Here is a 15,326-nt window from a genome sequence, read left to right on the forward strand (position 1 = left end):
ATTAACAATGTAACAGTAGTTAAATAGCCAAACAAAAAGCAAATTCCTTGAATCATCTTTATTTCTCCCTCTATTTATGGTTCTTAAAATAATCAAGAGTTTCAAGGAACAAACCAAAAACCAAACCTTAAACTAGGAGAAAATACTAAAACAGAATTAATTAACTAATACAGATCCAGTACTCTGTGGTGGTGAAAACTAGCAGATGCTTGATAAAATAATCTCTGTGTAACAACAATAACATACTCAGTATAATTCTAAAAGTGGAGTTTGGAGAGGGTAGAGTGTACATTTACCCTATCTCAACCTCAGGAGATAGAGATGATGTTTTCGATTGTGACCCTCACCTCAAGAAAAGCAAAACAAAGAAGTCTGGGAAAAGAAATAACAGGCGTAAAAAAGTCATGATGGTATATTACATGATAAAAACATTTTTTTTAAAAAAGGAACAATAACCATATAATACGATAAACCAAAAGCAAGAACCAACAAATAATAACCTATAGAAGAACAAGGAAACTATAAAAGTAATACCGTGACTATTAGTATGAAAGGATAAGCATGACAACGCTCTCAAAAAAGACCATCATAAAATAAAAATGAAAAGGTAAAAAAATTAACAACACATATAAAGGGAGAATGGAAGAAACTTGCCTTGTTTGATTTAACTTGTATCCATTGGAGAAGAAAAGCAGATTTTCCAGAAGAGAAACATGCATCATGAGCTCATGGTAAATGAATGAATGAGTATAAATAAAGATGCTAAAGTTGGCATCTAAATTATACCATTTCCAATTACAATTTTCTTCTTTTTATAGGAAAAACAATAATAATGAAGCAGATGGGCCTATAGTGAGTAATATACCAGTGGAATATTCTTACACGCAGAATTCTAGCCAGACAAGATAAATAGCACCACATAAATCTCTTGTTTAGCTTTTACCAGACTCTTAAACGGGATAATTGTGGCATAATTCCTCTGAGTAACAGTTCAATTATCAATTAACAAACACCACAGTTTTTTAAATTATCTTTTCCTTTCTTATACTTTTTTAAAAAATAATAATATTTGCGTCCTAATTTAGACAAATTATGCGACAACATTACTTAATACTAACAACACTTCTTTGTTTGGATGATTGGTACATGTTATTTCATAATAATATAACGTATTATATTATAATATATTATTTTGATAAAAATAAAATATATGAATAAATTATATTACATTTCATCGTTACATAATGTCACAAATCAACAATTTGAAAGATAAATCTATAAGAAAGACATGATATGAGGTAGAACTATTATAAAAAAAAATAGAAAAAATGATAAAATAAAATTATTAAAAAATAAGCAAAAATTAAATTAAAAAAAATAAGATAACAATCCGATCACACAAAATTTACGTTACATTTAAAAAAAAAAAGAACAAAGAGAGAATACTTTCCATTGTGACATAGCAATAAATTTAATAATAATCAAAACGAAGATAGTAACAACCATCCAAAAAAGCTGAAAAGGACCTTTCAATACAAAGAGTCCAAGGATCTAAGAGCATGTTTGGATTGATTTAAAATTTTTGATTTATAAGTTTTAAGACATAAGTTTTTGTTTTTATCTTTTTAGTTTGAAATCTAAGTGTTTATCACTTTTATAAAATTCAAACGCTACAAAAATTATTTTAATTTAAAAATACTTAAATTAGCCAATCTAAATAAGTTATAATTTTTTATTTATTTTTATTATTTTGGCTCAAAAACAAATTCTTACCAGCACTTTTTTATTTTACGTACAAACTATAAAACAGTTTAAAAGTCAATCTAAACTGGCGGTAAAGCACTAGACTTTCATATACCCATTTATTTTACGGGTCGGGTTTATGGATTTTGGTACTTTTTTCCTTAAAACCCAAAATTCCAAAACCCTAATAATCAACCAATAACTTCATCTGCTGTACAGCAACTGTGTCCAGGAAGGGATGGATGGTGTGGCGTCTACATGGGACTTCAACTGGTAATTTTGTCTTCCTATACTTCCTCTTACCACCAACCAAGAAATCCTTATATATCAAGAAAATGCTTCTGTGCTTATGTTATTTGAACATAGGTATATTAAAAGGATGTATTTATGTTTTTCTCTAGGTTTTAATCACTCATTTGAACATACCCATATGGTTTTACTTGGTTCCATATCATAAAGACTTCTCCTTTTTTGAGTTTTTCAAGTAATGGGTCATAGCAGAGCTATCTATGTTTAGTTTTTCAGAGAATGGAAAGAAACAAATGTATTGTACATTGAGACACTTGTAGAGAAGCTTAACACTGAGCTAGGAATGAACTTGTGGTCTCGAGACTCGCGTAATTGAATGTTACCTGAGAACTTTTTGAACTTTGTTAGCTCCCTGGTACTGGTTTAGTCTTTTTTTGTAATTGAGCTAATGAAGTTTTGTCATAGTCCTAACTTTTGTACTATTCTGCATCTTCTTGATGCCAGCAATGAAATTTCTTATTACTTCCTCAAAAAAACGTTACCTTAAAAAAAGTTTAGCTTTGTTGGGGAGAGTGTCTGGAAAGTATCGTGCTGAATTTTGTCACTGAGAAAGCTTGTTAGTTCTATTGTTTTTTATATATGCTAGCGGGTTTTCAACTGCAAGAGCAGAAATTTCAGTTTCAGGGACATCTTGTGTACAATTGTCCTTCCTAATTTGTTGAATCTATTCTTGATGTGATGCTATCTTGATGTCCTCCTTTCCTGCAGGATATGTAATCTATTTATGTTCTATTTGTCGTTTCTCCATTTCCTTGTTGTTCTTTTTTGAATTAAAATTTAAAAAGAATATGTTTCCATCCACAGTTCTATTTGGCAATGAAATAGGAACTTGATGCATTCTTAAACTCAAGAATCTGAGCTGAAGAACAGAGTAGCAAATTTGTGTCATCTAGGCACTAGCAATAATGTGTTATACTCTATGTTAATGCACTTTTGATTTGTACTCCTATGCGAAGGAGTGAATTTTATGAGGTTTACTTTATGCAGCAACTTGGAAGTAGATCTTGGGTCTGAAGAAAATGCTCATATTGTCTATACTGCATTGGCTGTTGATAAGGAGGTATAGTGATAGTGAGAATTTTTTATTTGGTGTAGCATCTGTTTCAATCCACCCGTGCTTCAACTCTTATACAATTAAAAATTGCAGTTGCAGCCAGATAAAGTGAAGAGGCACATGTCTGTATCTAATGGGAAGCTTTCAGTGTGAGCACTTGCTTCTACTCACTTACATTTATTGAAACCACTTGGTTTTCTCACTTTTGCATTTTGTTGATCCAACTGCAGTTAGTGAGTCACTGTTGTCAATATTTTCTTATATGTTCCCTGGATATATATATATATATGATGATAATTTGTAGATATCTTCATATTGTATTGCTGGAAGAAACACAAAAGTACAAGTTCTTAAGAACATAATTGTAATGTGGTAGTTGCTCCTTTTTATAATTGTCCGCTCGCAAGTATCTTTTACAAAAATCAAGCACTGCATATTGCATTGGAGTCGAATGTGATAGACAATGTCTTGGTTGCTGGCCAGTAGCTATAAATTGGCACCAGATGACCGTTCTTTGTAAACTCTTTCTTGTTTGTTAAATATACTACTTAGCAGCAGCAATTTCATTTTTTTTTTAAAAAATATGTACTACTTAGCGGCAATCCCAGACCCCACTTGTGGGACCTCACTGGGTACGTTGTTGTTGTTTACTTAGCAGCTGTCATTTATCTTAATAGCAATTTGCCTAGTCAGAGGAAAACTTGTTCAGAATGACATTTCTTCCTTTCCCCTCTGATTAGTAAATGGGATGTCACTCTTCTAGGCCAACCATCAGAAAACAAAATGTCACTCTTCTAGGCCCAAATTTTCTAAATGCTGAGTGGTTCAATACTTAAAATTGTTTCCTAACATTATGCAACATTCAGCTTTCTGAAACTCTTCTTGATGCTTTACAGGAATTTTGAGGCTGTTGAAGCAAGATTTCTTCGTGCATCATTTAGTGCATTTGTAGATGTACTCACACTCACAACAAAAACCATTGAAGAATTTGGTCCAAAGAAGGATTAGAGACCTGTATTGAATATTGTTGGCCATTGTTCATTTATTGATGTGCCATATACATAAAGCCCTTTCCTGTTGTAATTGACTCTCTGGTATTTATTGCCAGCTGATAATTTAACTTCAGATTATATCATCTTTATAATTGATATCATGTACTCTGGAACTACAAGAAGCACTAAATGGAGTGCTTGATTTGGCCTTGACAAAGATGCTCAAGCAACCCCTTGCAGCTCAAATCCTCATGCTAAAAACTGATATATAACCTTTGTCATATAGCAAAGTTCAGATGATACTCATCCCTTCTGCTTTAGACATTCCATCAGAATTTTGTCATTTATGTTTTCGTTGTTTCAAAAGGCAAGGGTAAAAGGAAATGAGGGAATCAGAACTAATCAATTTATCAACAATTTATGCATTATATCTATATATTGGAGAAGTGAGAACTATACCAAGCTGATTTACTGTCAAATGAGGCAACAATGCCTTGATCCACAAACATTTTTTCAGCTTCAACTTCAAATAATTCTCTTCAATTTCAACTCAAATTTTGTACCCCTAAAATACTTGCTATATTACTTTATAATCTGTCAAGGCCATGTCCAGGACAACTAATGAAGTCTTCATAATTGCTCCTTACAAACTGCCAATACATTGCCAAAATTTAATATACAATTGAGGAAAGGTAAGCAGTGCACTAATAAAAAACCTGTCCCTGGTTTTCCGTATACAACTGGAGAAGCACTAATGAAATATAGCAACAATAAAGCATGTTCCTGGTTTCCAGCTGGAAGTGCTACCACATCCACCCCTCCTTTAGTCACATTTTTCTTTGAACTTGTTACTGTTAATATTCATCTATGTATCTATATAGCGTTTCATCTTTCTTTGATTTGCGTCGACTCAGCAATGATTTAAGCAGACGTTTACTTTTGCTGGAATGTTGCTCAGGATCTTTGGTGTTTATATTGTCCACATAAAGCCGCATTGAAGCTGATTTACGAGGCTCAGCAGCATACTGCTCAAACACAATATAATAGTCAAAAAGAAAAAAAATTAAAAGTCTACTATGAACAAGACAAGTTGCAGAATATCAGGATAGAGGAGCATGATCTTGTCAGCAGCAGTTAAAAACTATTAAGACTAGACCTGGATATTAACATATTAAACAAATGAAAAATATATAGGATCCAGTAATTACCCGTCTCCCATTTGAAGGGTTTGGAGTAGTAGGCCGACTCTTATTTGGGGTGGTTGGCCTAGAACTTTTGGGAGTGGTTGGCCGACTAGCAAGAGATGCAGTTCGTAAAAGAGGAAACCGATGTGGTGAAACTGTTCGCTTGTCTGTTGGTCCATTACACCAAAGTACAAAAAGAAGGATAAAATTAATTACAAGCAGCAATGAGAAAGAAAAGATGGAAAATTATAAGCACTAAGATGCAAAGATATTATAATGCAAGAAAATGATGGGAAGAGACCTAATTCCTTTTTTGGTGTGGATCCGGAGAACGAAAATTTTCCATACTGCTGAAGAAGTGGAGAAGGTGATGGGGAGAATCCTTTCCTGCAGTATACGAATCTTTACATAGTCATGCACGGTAAACATAAAAGGTATCAGGTAGCTGGATTCTACAAGAAGCAAGAAAAAATTACCCAGCTGCAGGTGGTGGAGTCTCTCTAATTGTTGCTCGCACAGCTGCATTAAAAGAAACCAACACCAGTCATATCATTTTTCACAAAGTATGTTAATGGAAAGTCAAAAATTGAAGGCAATGCACAATATTCTACCATTTCTAAATTGATTCCAATCATCTTGATCGTCAAGACTACACCCTTGGTACTGTAACTTGGTGAGATTAGGACCATGTGCTGTCTCGCCAACTGGAAAACAATTATCAGAAAATAGTTGAATGTTCTAAGTTACTTGAGAGTAACAAATACTGCTAAAGGAACAGATTTGAAAGACATAGTCATGTGATGTAATCATAATTACCTGGTAATATATATCGCTTGTGATACTTAGGAGTATGAATAACCAATGACTGCTGTGACAGGCCCTCGTTATCAATGTACTCCTGGCATGTCTTCAGTCTCTACAAAAAAACCAGGTAAAATGAATAAGAGACAAATATCACAAGTTACACTCTCACAACCAAGCACAAGGATAGTAACACAAGGGTGGATCAAAAAGACTGTGATGCTGTTATTTTCAAGCAAGAATACCTGCGCATGCTTTAATCATATGTCTCGGTATCAGAAATCTGCTTTAAGGTTAGGGGAATTCCTAGTGACTGTTTAAGTCAAAAAAATATATTGCTCCAATTATTGATCCATTTAATAGAGCAACAAGATCAAATAGGCATATATCTACAAAAAGATGCTGGGTCCGAGTCGTTCTGACAGTTGAGCTCCAGCTCTAAATATCCAAATTAGGTCCACGCAAGCCACACAAGAAATAGACAGAAATGGATTTACTAAATCCTGATCACCTGTATCCAATTCTTGAATTCCCAAAGAAAGCCTAATGAATTAGGATACATCATTTTCTTTTGACGGAGTAAATTTGGATCACACCATAACAATATAAAACAACAGAAAAGCCTCATAACTAGTTTCACCCATTTGTGTGTGTCTGTGCATTCACTTCACCTATAAAACATACTAGACACAGAATTCTTCGAACACAAAATATAAGCAAAATTGCACACTGCCCAGCATTTGATATGTTCAAGCATTGGGTCTTTAGAAGGTGTTAGCATGTGGCAGTCTTAGAGTATGGCTACTACCTTTACAATACTTGATAAAACTGGTAAAATTTCACTTGCAAGGATTAATGACAACTTATATTTCTTCGACCGCATGGAACTTGATATGCATCTTGATTTCAGTTATGGAGTTCATTCGATTAACCTATCTATGAGCCCGTTTGGATGGGCTTAAAAAAGTAACTTTTATGTATGAAATGTTTTTAGAACTTTGAAGTGCTGAAAGTTATTTTTATAAATAAGCAGTTGAGTGTTTGGATAAAAGTACTTAAATGAGTAAAATGATGTGAATTTTAGGGTTAAAAGAATAAAAAGGGTAGTTTGGGAATTTAGTTAAAATATAAGGGATATAAAAGTAATTTCCATGGTCAAAGAAAATGACTTTAAGCACTTAGAAAAAAAAAGTTAGGAATCCTAACTTTTCATTTTTGACTGACTTTAATAATTTTATGGCTTAAAGTTAGCATTAGACAAATACGTCCAAAAGCTAAAAAGGGACTTTAAGTTGGTTTTGACCAACTTAAAGCCCATCCAAACGGGCTCCATAAGAAGTATTATTGTTAGAAGATCTTCTATGTTTGTGTGGTGAGGAGGAGGGAGATCAAACAAGTACATATTTAAGGGTGTGTTTGGTAGGAAGGAAAATGTTTTCCATGGAAAATCTTCTCATAGAAAATGTTTTCTTTTGGAAAACAAGTGAGTTTCTTACTTATTTTCTAGTGTTTAATTGTTTGGTAAGTAAGCTAAAAAATATTATGTCAAGAACATTATGGGGTAGGATGGGGTGGCGGGGGGTGGGATGGCCAAGGGAGGTTGGGGGCATTGGGTGGGTCGTGAGGAGACAATGAACTTGAATGCCACTTACGGAACTTGTTTTTCCGACTTCCACTGGGAAAGTCGTTTCCACATTTTTAAGGAACTTTTTTTCGGGGAGATAATATTTTCGAAAATATTTTGACCTACCAAACACGGAAAATTGGAAACATTTTCTCCTCCATACCAAAAAACATATGCTTAAAGTCATGTATTTTTCAACAAAGTTGAATATATAACACTAAAAAGAGTATTAGTCACACATGCTATAACATAGTGGTCACTTTTTTGTGCACAACGCCATGTGGTCACTTTTTTGTGCACAACGCCATGGTTTATCTGATCAGAATTCTTTAAATGATGGTCTTCATAAAGTTTTGATATCCAAAAAAGGAACAGGTTATTACCTGCTCAATGCAAGATATACGCAGCTCTGTTCCAGAAACTTCATCAACTTTTTCATCCAAGAAATCACTGACCTTGTATGTCACAGAGCCTAAATGATCCACAGTGTTCACAAGTGCTTTAATAGCATACTCTTTCAACGCATCTACCACACTGTAAGAAGAGAAATATGTTAAAAGCCATACCAAACATGGAAAATGGAATTGAACTTCCCCGCAAGTCGACAGATAACTCACATATCTTTTTGCTCGTCATTAGAATAAGATAATTCAAAATATTCAGCTGCTGAGTAAAGTTGTTTCCTCAGATTCCTCAAATCCTGAAGAAACCAGTGCAAGTTAAAAACTATAATACCTAGATACATAGCAAGAAATTAAATACCAAGTCAACAAAGAAAGTATTTAAGAATCCAGATTCTTTACCTCTCTTTCGTTTCTTTCTTTGAGATCTAAAATGACTAACTAGCAAGTTTCAAATCAGAGATTTTGTATAAACTAAGTAAAATGGGCAGAACAAATCTTCCATATGCAGCCTCCAAGGTTTGAAACATCAGAATCGAATATTCGGGATGAAAATTAAAGGTAGTCATTCAACAACTATCTCAAACCAAGAGACACAGCTTTTATGTTTCTTATATCCTACTTTGAAGAAAAATACCAATTTTCAGCTTAGGAAAAGAGGAGGTACCTTAAGACTATTAGAAAAGAGCATGCTTTGATGCATAGAAACCTCATCAAAGTTGGCTGGCTCTCTGGGAAAGGTCATTGTAGCTGGTGAATTCAATGTCTCCATCGAGCAACTGGTAACTAGTTCTTATCCTGTAACAACCATGATACCGACGTTTCAAGGAAATTAAAAGGAAAAAACTTGTAATATTTTGACAATACATCTTTTAAATTCACTTCTGCAACAATTATTACTTTAGCTAGCATCCAATCTCATAGTATTCCTTACATTTCATTTCAGAAAGAAAAAAAACAATTACAGTCCTGAAAAGCTGCTAAGGAATCAAAAACAAGGCAAAAGTTCACACCAGACAGAGACACAATAAGAATAACAAGAAAGAATTATGTCAGGATAACGCTTTACATTAACTCTGCAACTATTCCATAATAATTAAATCATGTTCTGAAACTTAACAATTACACTCTAACTTACACAAAATCAGCACCCACAGTTAAAGACACTCCAAAACTGCAAACTTTGAGTTAAAAAGAGAACCCCCACATTTAGGCAAACCCCAAAAAAAAGAAATTTCTACCCAAAATCTACAAGATCGCAGAGAACAATTGAACTCTATCACATTTTCCAAATTTGAAATCTTTATTTCATTAATCAACCAAATAGAGCAAACCCCACAAGCAGAAACTAAAAAAATACTCAGTAACCAAGAACTTAACCTGGGAAATTTTTTACCTTTTTTCACTTAGTAGAGCAAAGAAACCGACACCCACTTCGACATTGAAGTTGTACAACACAAAAATGAGTTTGTTTGAAAGAGAAATGTGGGAAATAAATAGGCCCCCCAATTGAGGAGAGCAAATATAGGTTGTTGGTAACAAAGAATTTGACTAACCAAAGAGAAAAAGACAAAGAAGCTTTTTTTGTTGAGAAAATGATAATGGCAAAGCAGTAGAAATGGTGAGAGAGAAAAGAAAATGGGGACAGCCGTTCATCAAGGCGAGCACGTCTTCAAGAATTTCAAAAGAGGGGGGGGGGGGGGGTTTGGCAGAAAATTATTAGAATGTGTACTGATTTGGGAAACAGAAAAAAGAAATGGGGTCATTCTTGCAAAACATAAAAAATTAAAAATCCTCTTTCTAATCATTACTACAACATTTGCTTTTGTTTAGTGGACCATGTCGTCCTCCTGTTTACTATTCTTTAATCTTACAATCCATACGTTTTAATTACGTGATAACGTTTGAATTAAAATAAAAATACATAAATTAAAGTTTGTAATTAAAATAAATTTTAAATATTTATATGATGATAAATTATTTTATTAAAATGATATGGTATCTGCTATAAGGGGTGGAATGACCTTGTGGTTAGGGGTTATCTGAACCTCTTTCAGCAGAAAATTATATTATTTATGCATAATTAAAATATATTTTTTTATGCATACATAATAGATTTTAAACCCCCATTTGACAAGTTCATATGTCTATTTTTTAAAATTTTAAACTTCATTAATCAAAATTTTGGTTCCGCCATCGTCATTACTATAACATGTAAAGTTGATGAGATAATATGAATTTTGTTTTAAAGTAATAATGTAGATTTCTTTCTTTCTGTGACATCATTTGATTTGGCATGGTGTTAATAAAAGACTGAAAGATTTTTGAAATTTATCGTCTAAAATAATTATTAAATATTTGTGTGCTTGTAAATTATTTCATTAAGGAAAAAAATGAAATTTTAAAGTTAAATTATTTTTAACTATAGTAAGATGAGATTCTTCTTTTAGACGAATTAAAAAGAAAATTGTGTCATATAAAATGAGACGGAGGGAGTATAACTTAAAACTCATATTTAAATTATGGCTTTTCATTTCTATTTATGTCTTCAATTTGGTTCCTTATTGTGTATAAAATTTAATAAAGAAAGAGACGGTTTTTGAAATCTGTAATAAATTTAAACATGGATGAATATTCTGTGGCTATAAAAGAGGAGAAAAATCCCTTATAATTTGTACAAAAGAAAATGATCATGCAAATTTTTTTTTGTATGTTATTTTAATTTTATCATGTATAAAAAACTATTTTTTAAAAATAAATTTAAAAGGAGTACAAAATCAATTGACCCGTTTGAATTCATGTGGACAAATGTCTGATAATTGTCTGCAAAGTGAAAGTAAATAGGAATAATTAATAAATATTTATTGTTTATTAATAAACATTTATTGTTTCACTTTATGTTGAAATCTTCATTCCATTGTCAATAATCACACTTGAGTTTACTTACTTACTTAGTCATACACTTAAAAAGAAATTATAAGGACTGTTGGACCATCCAACCTTTTTATTCTACTTTTATTTATTGTAAAATTTGAGGAGGACAGTATATATGTAATTTTTTTCTTCCGAGGGTAGAGAGTTAATTTTAATAAATTTTTGACAAAATAAATAAATCAACAACAAAAATAATATTTAAAGAATACGATACCTATGTACAATTTATCTTATTGAGATGAATTATAAGATAGACTAAAATTGAAAATAATCCCATTTCTCAAAAGACATAAAACTTTTTTTAGCGAACCAAATTATATCTTTTCTATTTATTACATTCCCATGAATGAAGTAATACTAACTTTATTTATTTATTGGTATAATATAGTGACTTAGTTGTCAATTATTTTGGGGAAAATAACTTGATTTATGATATCAGATATGAGAATTTCTACAAAACAGAACAAATAATATTTTAATTAGGGAAAAGGGTCAAAAATGTTCTTAAACTATTTAAAATGAATAAAAATGTCCTCTGTTTATATAGTTTGGTCCAAAAATATTTTTACCGTCAATATTTTGATCCAGAAATACCCTTATTGTTATTTAATGGATCAAAAATACCTCTATTATTACAAAATGGGTCTAAAATGTCCTTTTCCGAATAAATATATTTTTTAAGAAAAAACAAATTTTGTTCCTTATAAAAATATTACTTTTAAGAAACTCTATTCTTGTTTTCTTTCTTTTTAAACCACTGTAAGTAATAAAAATGTAGGACATTATTTTATTCTTTGTAATCTCATTTTATCAATTAAAAAGGAATAATTTCATATACTCTATGTTTTAATGGATAATATATATCATATATATAAGATCATAATAAATTCATTATTAATTTTTATTTAAATAACGATAAAAAATAATTATAATAAAATAAGAAATATTTTTAATTTTTTAATTTTTTTTCTAATTGAAGTAGAATAAACATTTGCTAATGAAAGAAATATTATTAGGAAAAAGTTGTTTTCAAAAAGAAAATAAATAATATATCTATTTGAAAGGGAGCATTTTTGACCCATTAAATAACAATAGGGGCATTTCTGGATCAAAGTATTGACGACAAAGACATTTTTGAACTAAAATATAAATTGAGGACATTTTTATTTATTTCAAATAGCTTAAGGTCATTTTTGACCCTTTTCCATTTTAATTATTTCTTTTCAAAATTAAAAATCCTCTTCGTATAATTTATTGTTTGCCTATAAGCATGACTAGACATGTTGCGCGCGGTAGCTAAAAGTAAAATATGGTGCTTTTTCTAAAATGTGGACTATTTCTAGATTTTGGATGTGTTATTTTGATCATAATAAAATTTTTTAATCATTTCAGTTTTATCGAATATCCTCAAAAGAATTAACTCATTAAAATTTGACTCACATTTTTTTCCATACCCAATCCTCTCAAAAAGATCAATAATATTTTCACTTGCTATTCAATGTTCCTCGAATCCTCAATCTATCGATTGATGGCAAGACTCACATATTGTGTTATTGTCTAATAGTTTTTTTTTAATTGAAACGTTACATGATCTCTTTAAAATGATAAGGAAAGGAGCACTATCCAAAAATATATTGCAGTGGATGAATTAAAATATGATATTTCGTATTATCTCTATAGTGTTCCACAAACTTGATAATCACTTTTAATAAAGTTAGTCAAAACACTAAGTTGTAACTACTAATAGAAGTGATTATGATTAAGCCAAAGTGTGCATAAATAATGTGAAAAGTCTTTGACTAAAGTCTATACTATCTAAAGTCATTTTATTTGTATTGTAAATAAATCAATGGCGTGAATGGTGGAGGTCCCTCAAGAAAGACTTCAAAATTAAGACTATTATTGGTTTTTTTCTTGTCATGCCACCAAACCCAAAAGTCAAGACTAGCAACCAATTTTTTTTTTTATATATATATATATTATTCACCTCGATTTATTTTAATTTATGTGACACTATTTAATAAGATAGTATGTTAATTTAATTTTCATAGTAATAGTAATGAAACAAAATTATAAAGTGGTTGTCAAATGATTAGTTTAATAGATAAAGAAAAAACTCCATAACCAAGCAAAATATTTCTAGTATATCTATTCATAAGTCCGACTCGACTATAAGGTCACTAAAGCAATAATTTGGGATCCTCAATTTTTTTAGACCCCTAGTCATTTCTACTTGCGAAATTTCCTAACTATGAAACAACGAATCATATTCATACTAACGGAAAAACTACACAACTAAGATACGAGGATCTTCATAACTTGTCATAGGGAAAAACTACATAACTAAGATATAAGGATCTTCATAAATCGTCACAGGCGTTATTTTCTCCTTGTTTAATTGGATTCAGCTACAAAAGATTTTAAACAATCAAAAATAATGCAAATTTGAGATACATGAAATCTAGCGCATCGAATACATATATCCAAAATTAATCTCGAACAATTTATATAATTATTGAAACTATCATTTCATTGAGTAATTAGCATCTATAGTAAAGTGCTCTATGAAAATTTCTCATAGATAAAACATTACATTGAACTATAAATATAATAAGTAAATGTTTTTATTTCCTAAATATTCAAAAAGTTATAAAGAAAAATATGGTTAATAAAAGGGAAAATAACATTTATAAATAACATTTATACCCAAAAAGAGAAAGTATTTATCCTTAAATGGCCAATTACTTTCATACCCCCTTTTTATTTTAAAATGACATAAATTTATTTTGAAATTCACGCGCTCATGTCTTGCTGACGTCAACGCTCACCCTTTCATGATACCGATAGAATATCAATATACCAACAGAGTATCACAGAGGATTAAACTCAGTCCTATATGATACCGATATCAATATACCGACGGAGTATCACAGAGGATTAAACTCAGTCCTATATGATACCGATATCAATATACCGACGGAGTATCACAAAGAATATATTTTCTACTAATTTAGAATTTAATAAATAAGATTGTCATTTTAATAATTTTCTCTTAATTGTTTTATTTTTATTCATTAAAAAAAGAGCTCAATCCTATATGCGATAGGATATCAATATACCGACGGAGTATCACAGAAAATTAAGCTCAATCATATATAATATCGATGGAGTATCATGGTTGATTATTTCATAGCAATGATGCTGACGTACATCAAGCGCGAAATTAAAGCGGAGAAAGTGGATAAGAGGGTAAATAGTTTGGGTCATAAGTGTATTAACGGTAAATATTTTGGGTTGGGTCCAATTTGAATATATAGTTTCACAATTGAGTCTATTTTGTATAATTTTACTTTAACAAAATGTTACCTAACATATCATTACGTGTCTTGCAAAATCTGGGTTTGGGCCAACTCAATTCATTGGATCGCAGCAGAGAAAAGCCCATTACAAACCCCTAAAACAAGGGTGAGAGGATTAACATAAATGTTTTTTGTGAACGCATTTGAGTTCATTAATTGTGTTCATAATTATTCCTAATTATAGTCTCCCCCTACTTGTTAGTAGGAGTAATTGTTTTTATAACTTCCATCTACGTTAATCCCAATATTTTGACTACACCCACTAATTCCCATTAATCAATCTTCAATTAATTGGGAGGATAGAATATACATAAATCTTATTTTTGTGAAGTAGAGAGACTGTTTTCTTAAATCCTCTGTAATAATCTAATTTATAAAAACATAAAAAGGAGATTAGTAGAAGCAATTTCTTAAAAAATAATTTACTTCTATACTGATAATGTAAAATCGTATTTTTACACTGTTAGGCAATCAAAAAAGTAATACAGATAACTTATCCATAATAATTGAAATTAATAACTTGAAAAATAATTCATTTACTTGCTACAAGTTAAATTTCACTAATGATATAACAATTCATATACTATCTATGTATATAAGTTAATTTTTGTTTACCTTTTTTTTTCATAATTTTGTTTACTTGATATTCATTTTATTTCACTAAAAAGAACAATACTTTAATATATTTTTGTTTACTTCATATTCAATTTTTACCTTAAAAAAATACTTCATCCGTTTTATTTTATGTGGCATCATTTGACTTGTCACGGTGTTTAAGAAAAAAAGAAAGACTTTTGAAATTTGTGGTGTAAAACAATTCTTAGATATTTGTGTGGTTGTAAATCATTCATTAAGGGTAAAAATGAAATTTTAAAGGTTGAATTGCTTTTATAGTAATGTGACATTCTTTTTGGACATACTAAAA

At 30.8% G+C, this 15,326-nt stretch overlaps 2 protein-coding genes across 3 annotated transcripts; one reads left to right on the plus strand and one right to left on the minus strand.

Moving 5' to 3' along the window:
• Positions 1-1,877: 1,877 nt before the first annotated feature.
• LOC129894703 (uncharacterized) lies at positions 1,878-4,259 on the plus strand. Its single transcript, XM_055970363.1, has 4 exons — positions 1,878-2,016; positions 3,040-3,112; positions 3,200-3,255; positions 4,003-4,259. The coding sequence occupies exons 1-4, from the start codon at positions 1,982-1,984 to the stop codon at positions 4,112-4,114; spliced, it is 276 nt and encodes a 91-aa protein (XP_055826338.1). The 5' UTR covers positions 1,878-1,981; the 3' UTR covers positions 4,115-4,259.
• Positions 4,260-4,734: 475 nt separating this feature from the next.
• Positions 4,735-9,765, minus strand: LOC129894702 (protein ABIL3). 2 transcript variants are annotated; one of them, XM_055970361.1, is made up of 10 exons: positions 9,505-9,765; positions 8,776-8,906; positions 8,325-8,407; positions 8,091-8,241; positions 6,099-6,198; positions 5,894-5,986; positions 5,759-5,801; positions 5,584-5,669; positions 5,307-5,449; positions 4,735-5,123 (listed from the first exon to the last, which is right to left on the minus strand). In XM_055970361.1, the coding sequence occupies exons 2-10, from the start codon at positions 8,878-8,880 to the stop codon at positions 4,953-4,955; spliced, it is 975 nt and encodes a 324-aa protein (XP_055826336.1). In that variant the 5' UTR covers positions 8,881-8,906; positions 9,505-9,765; the 3' UTR covers positions 4,735-4,952. The 2 variants fall into 2 exon arrangements, with proteins under 2 accessions (XP_055826336.1, XP_055826337.1); XM_055970362.1 differs by lacking the exon at positions 9,505-9,765 and adding an exon at positions 9,247-9,330.
• Between the last annotated feature and the right edge of the window lie 5,561 nt (positions 9,766-15,326).

The sequence above is a fragment of the Solanum dulcamara genome, chromosome 7 (genome assembly GCF_947179165.1).
Source record: "Solanum dulcamara chromosome 7, daSolDulc1.2, whole genome shotgun sequence".
In the NCBI taxonomy this organism is placed as follows: Eukaryota; Viridiplantae; Streptophyta; class Magnoliopsida; order Solanales; family Solanaceae; genus Solanum; species Solanum dulcamara.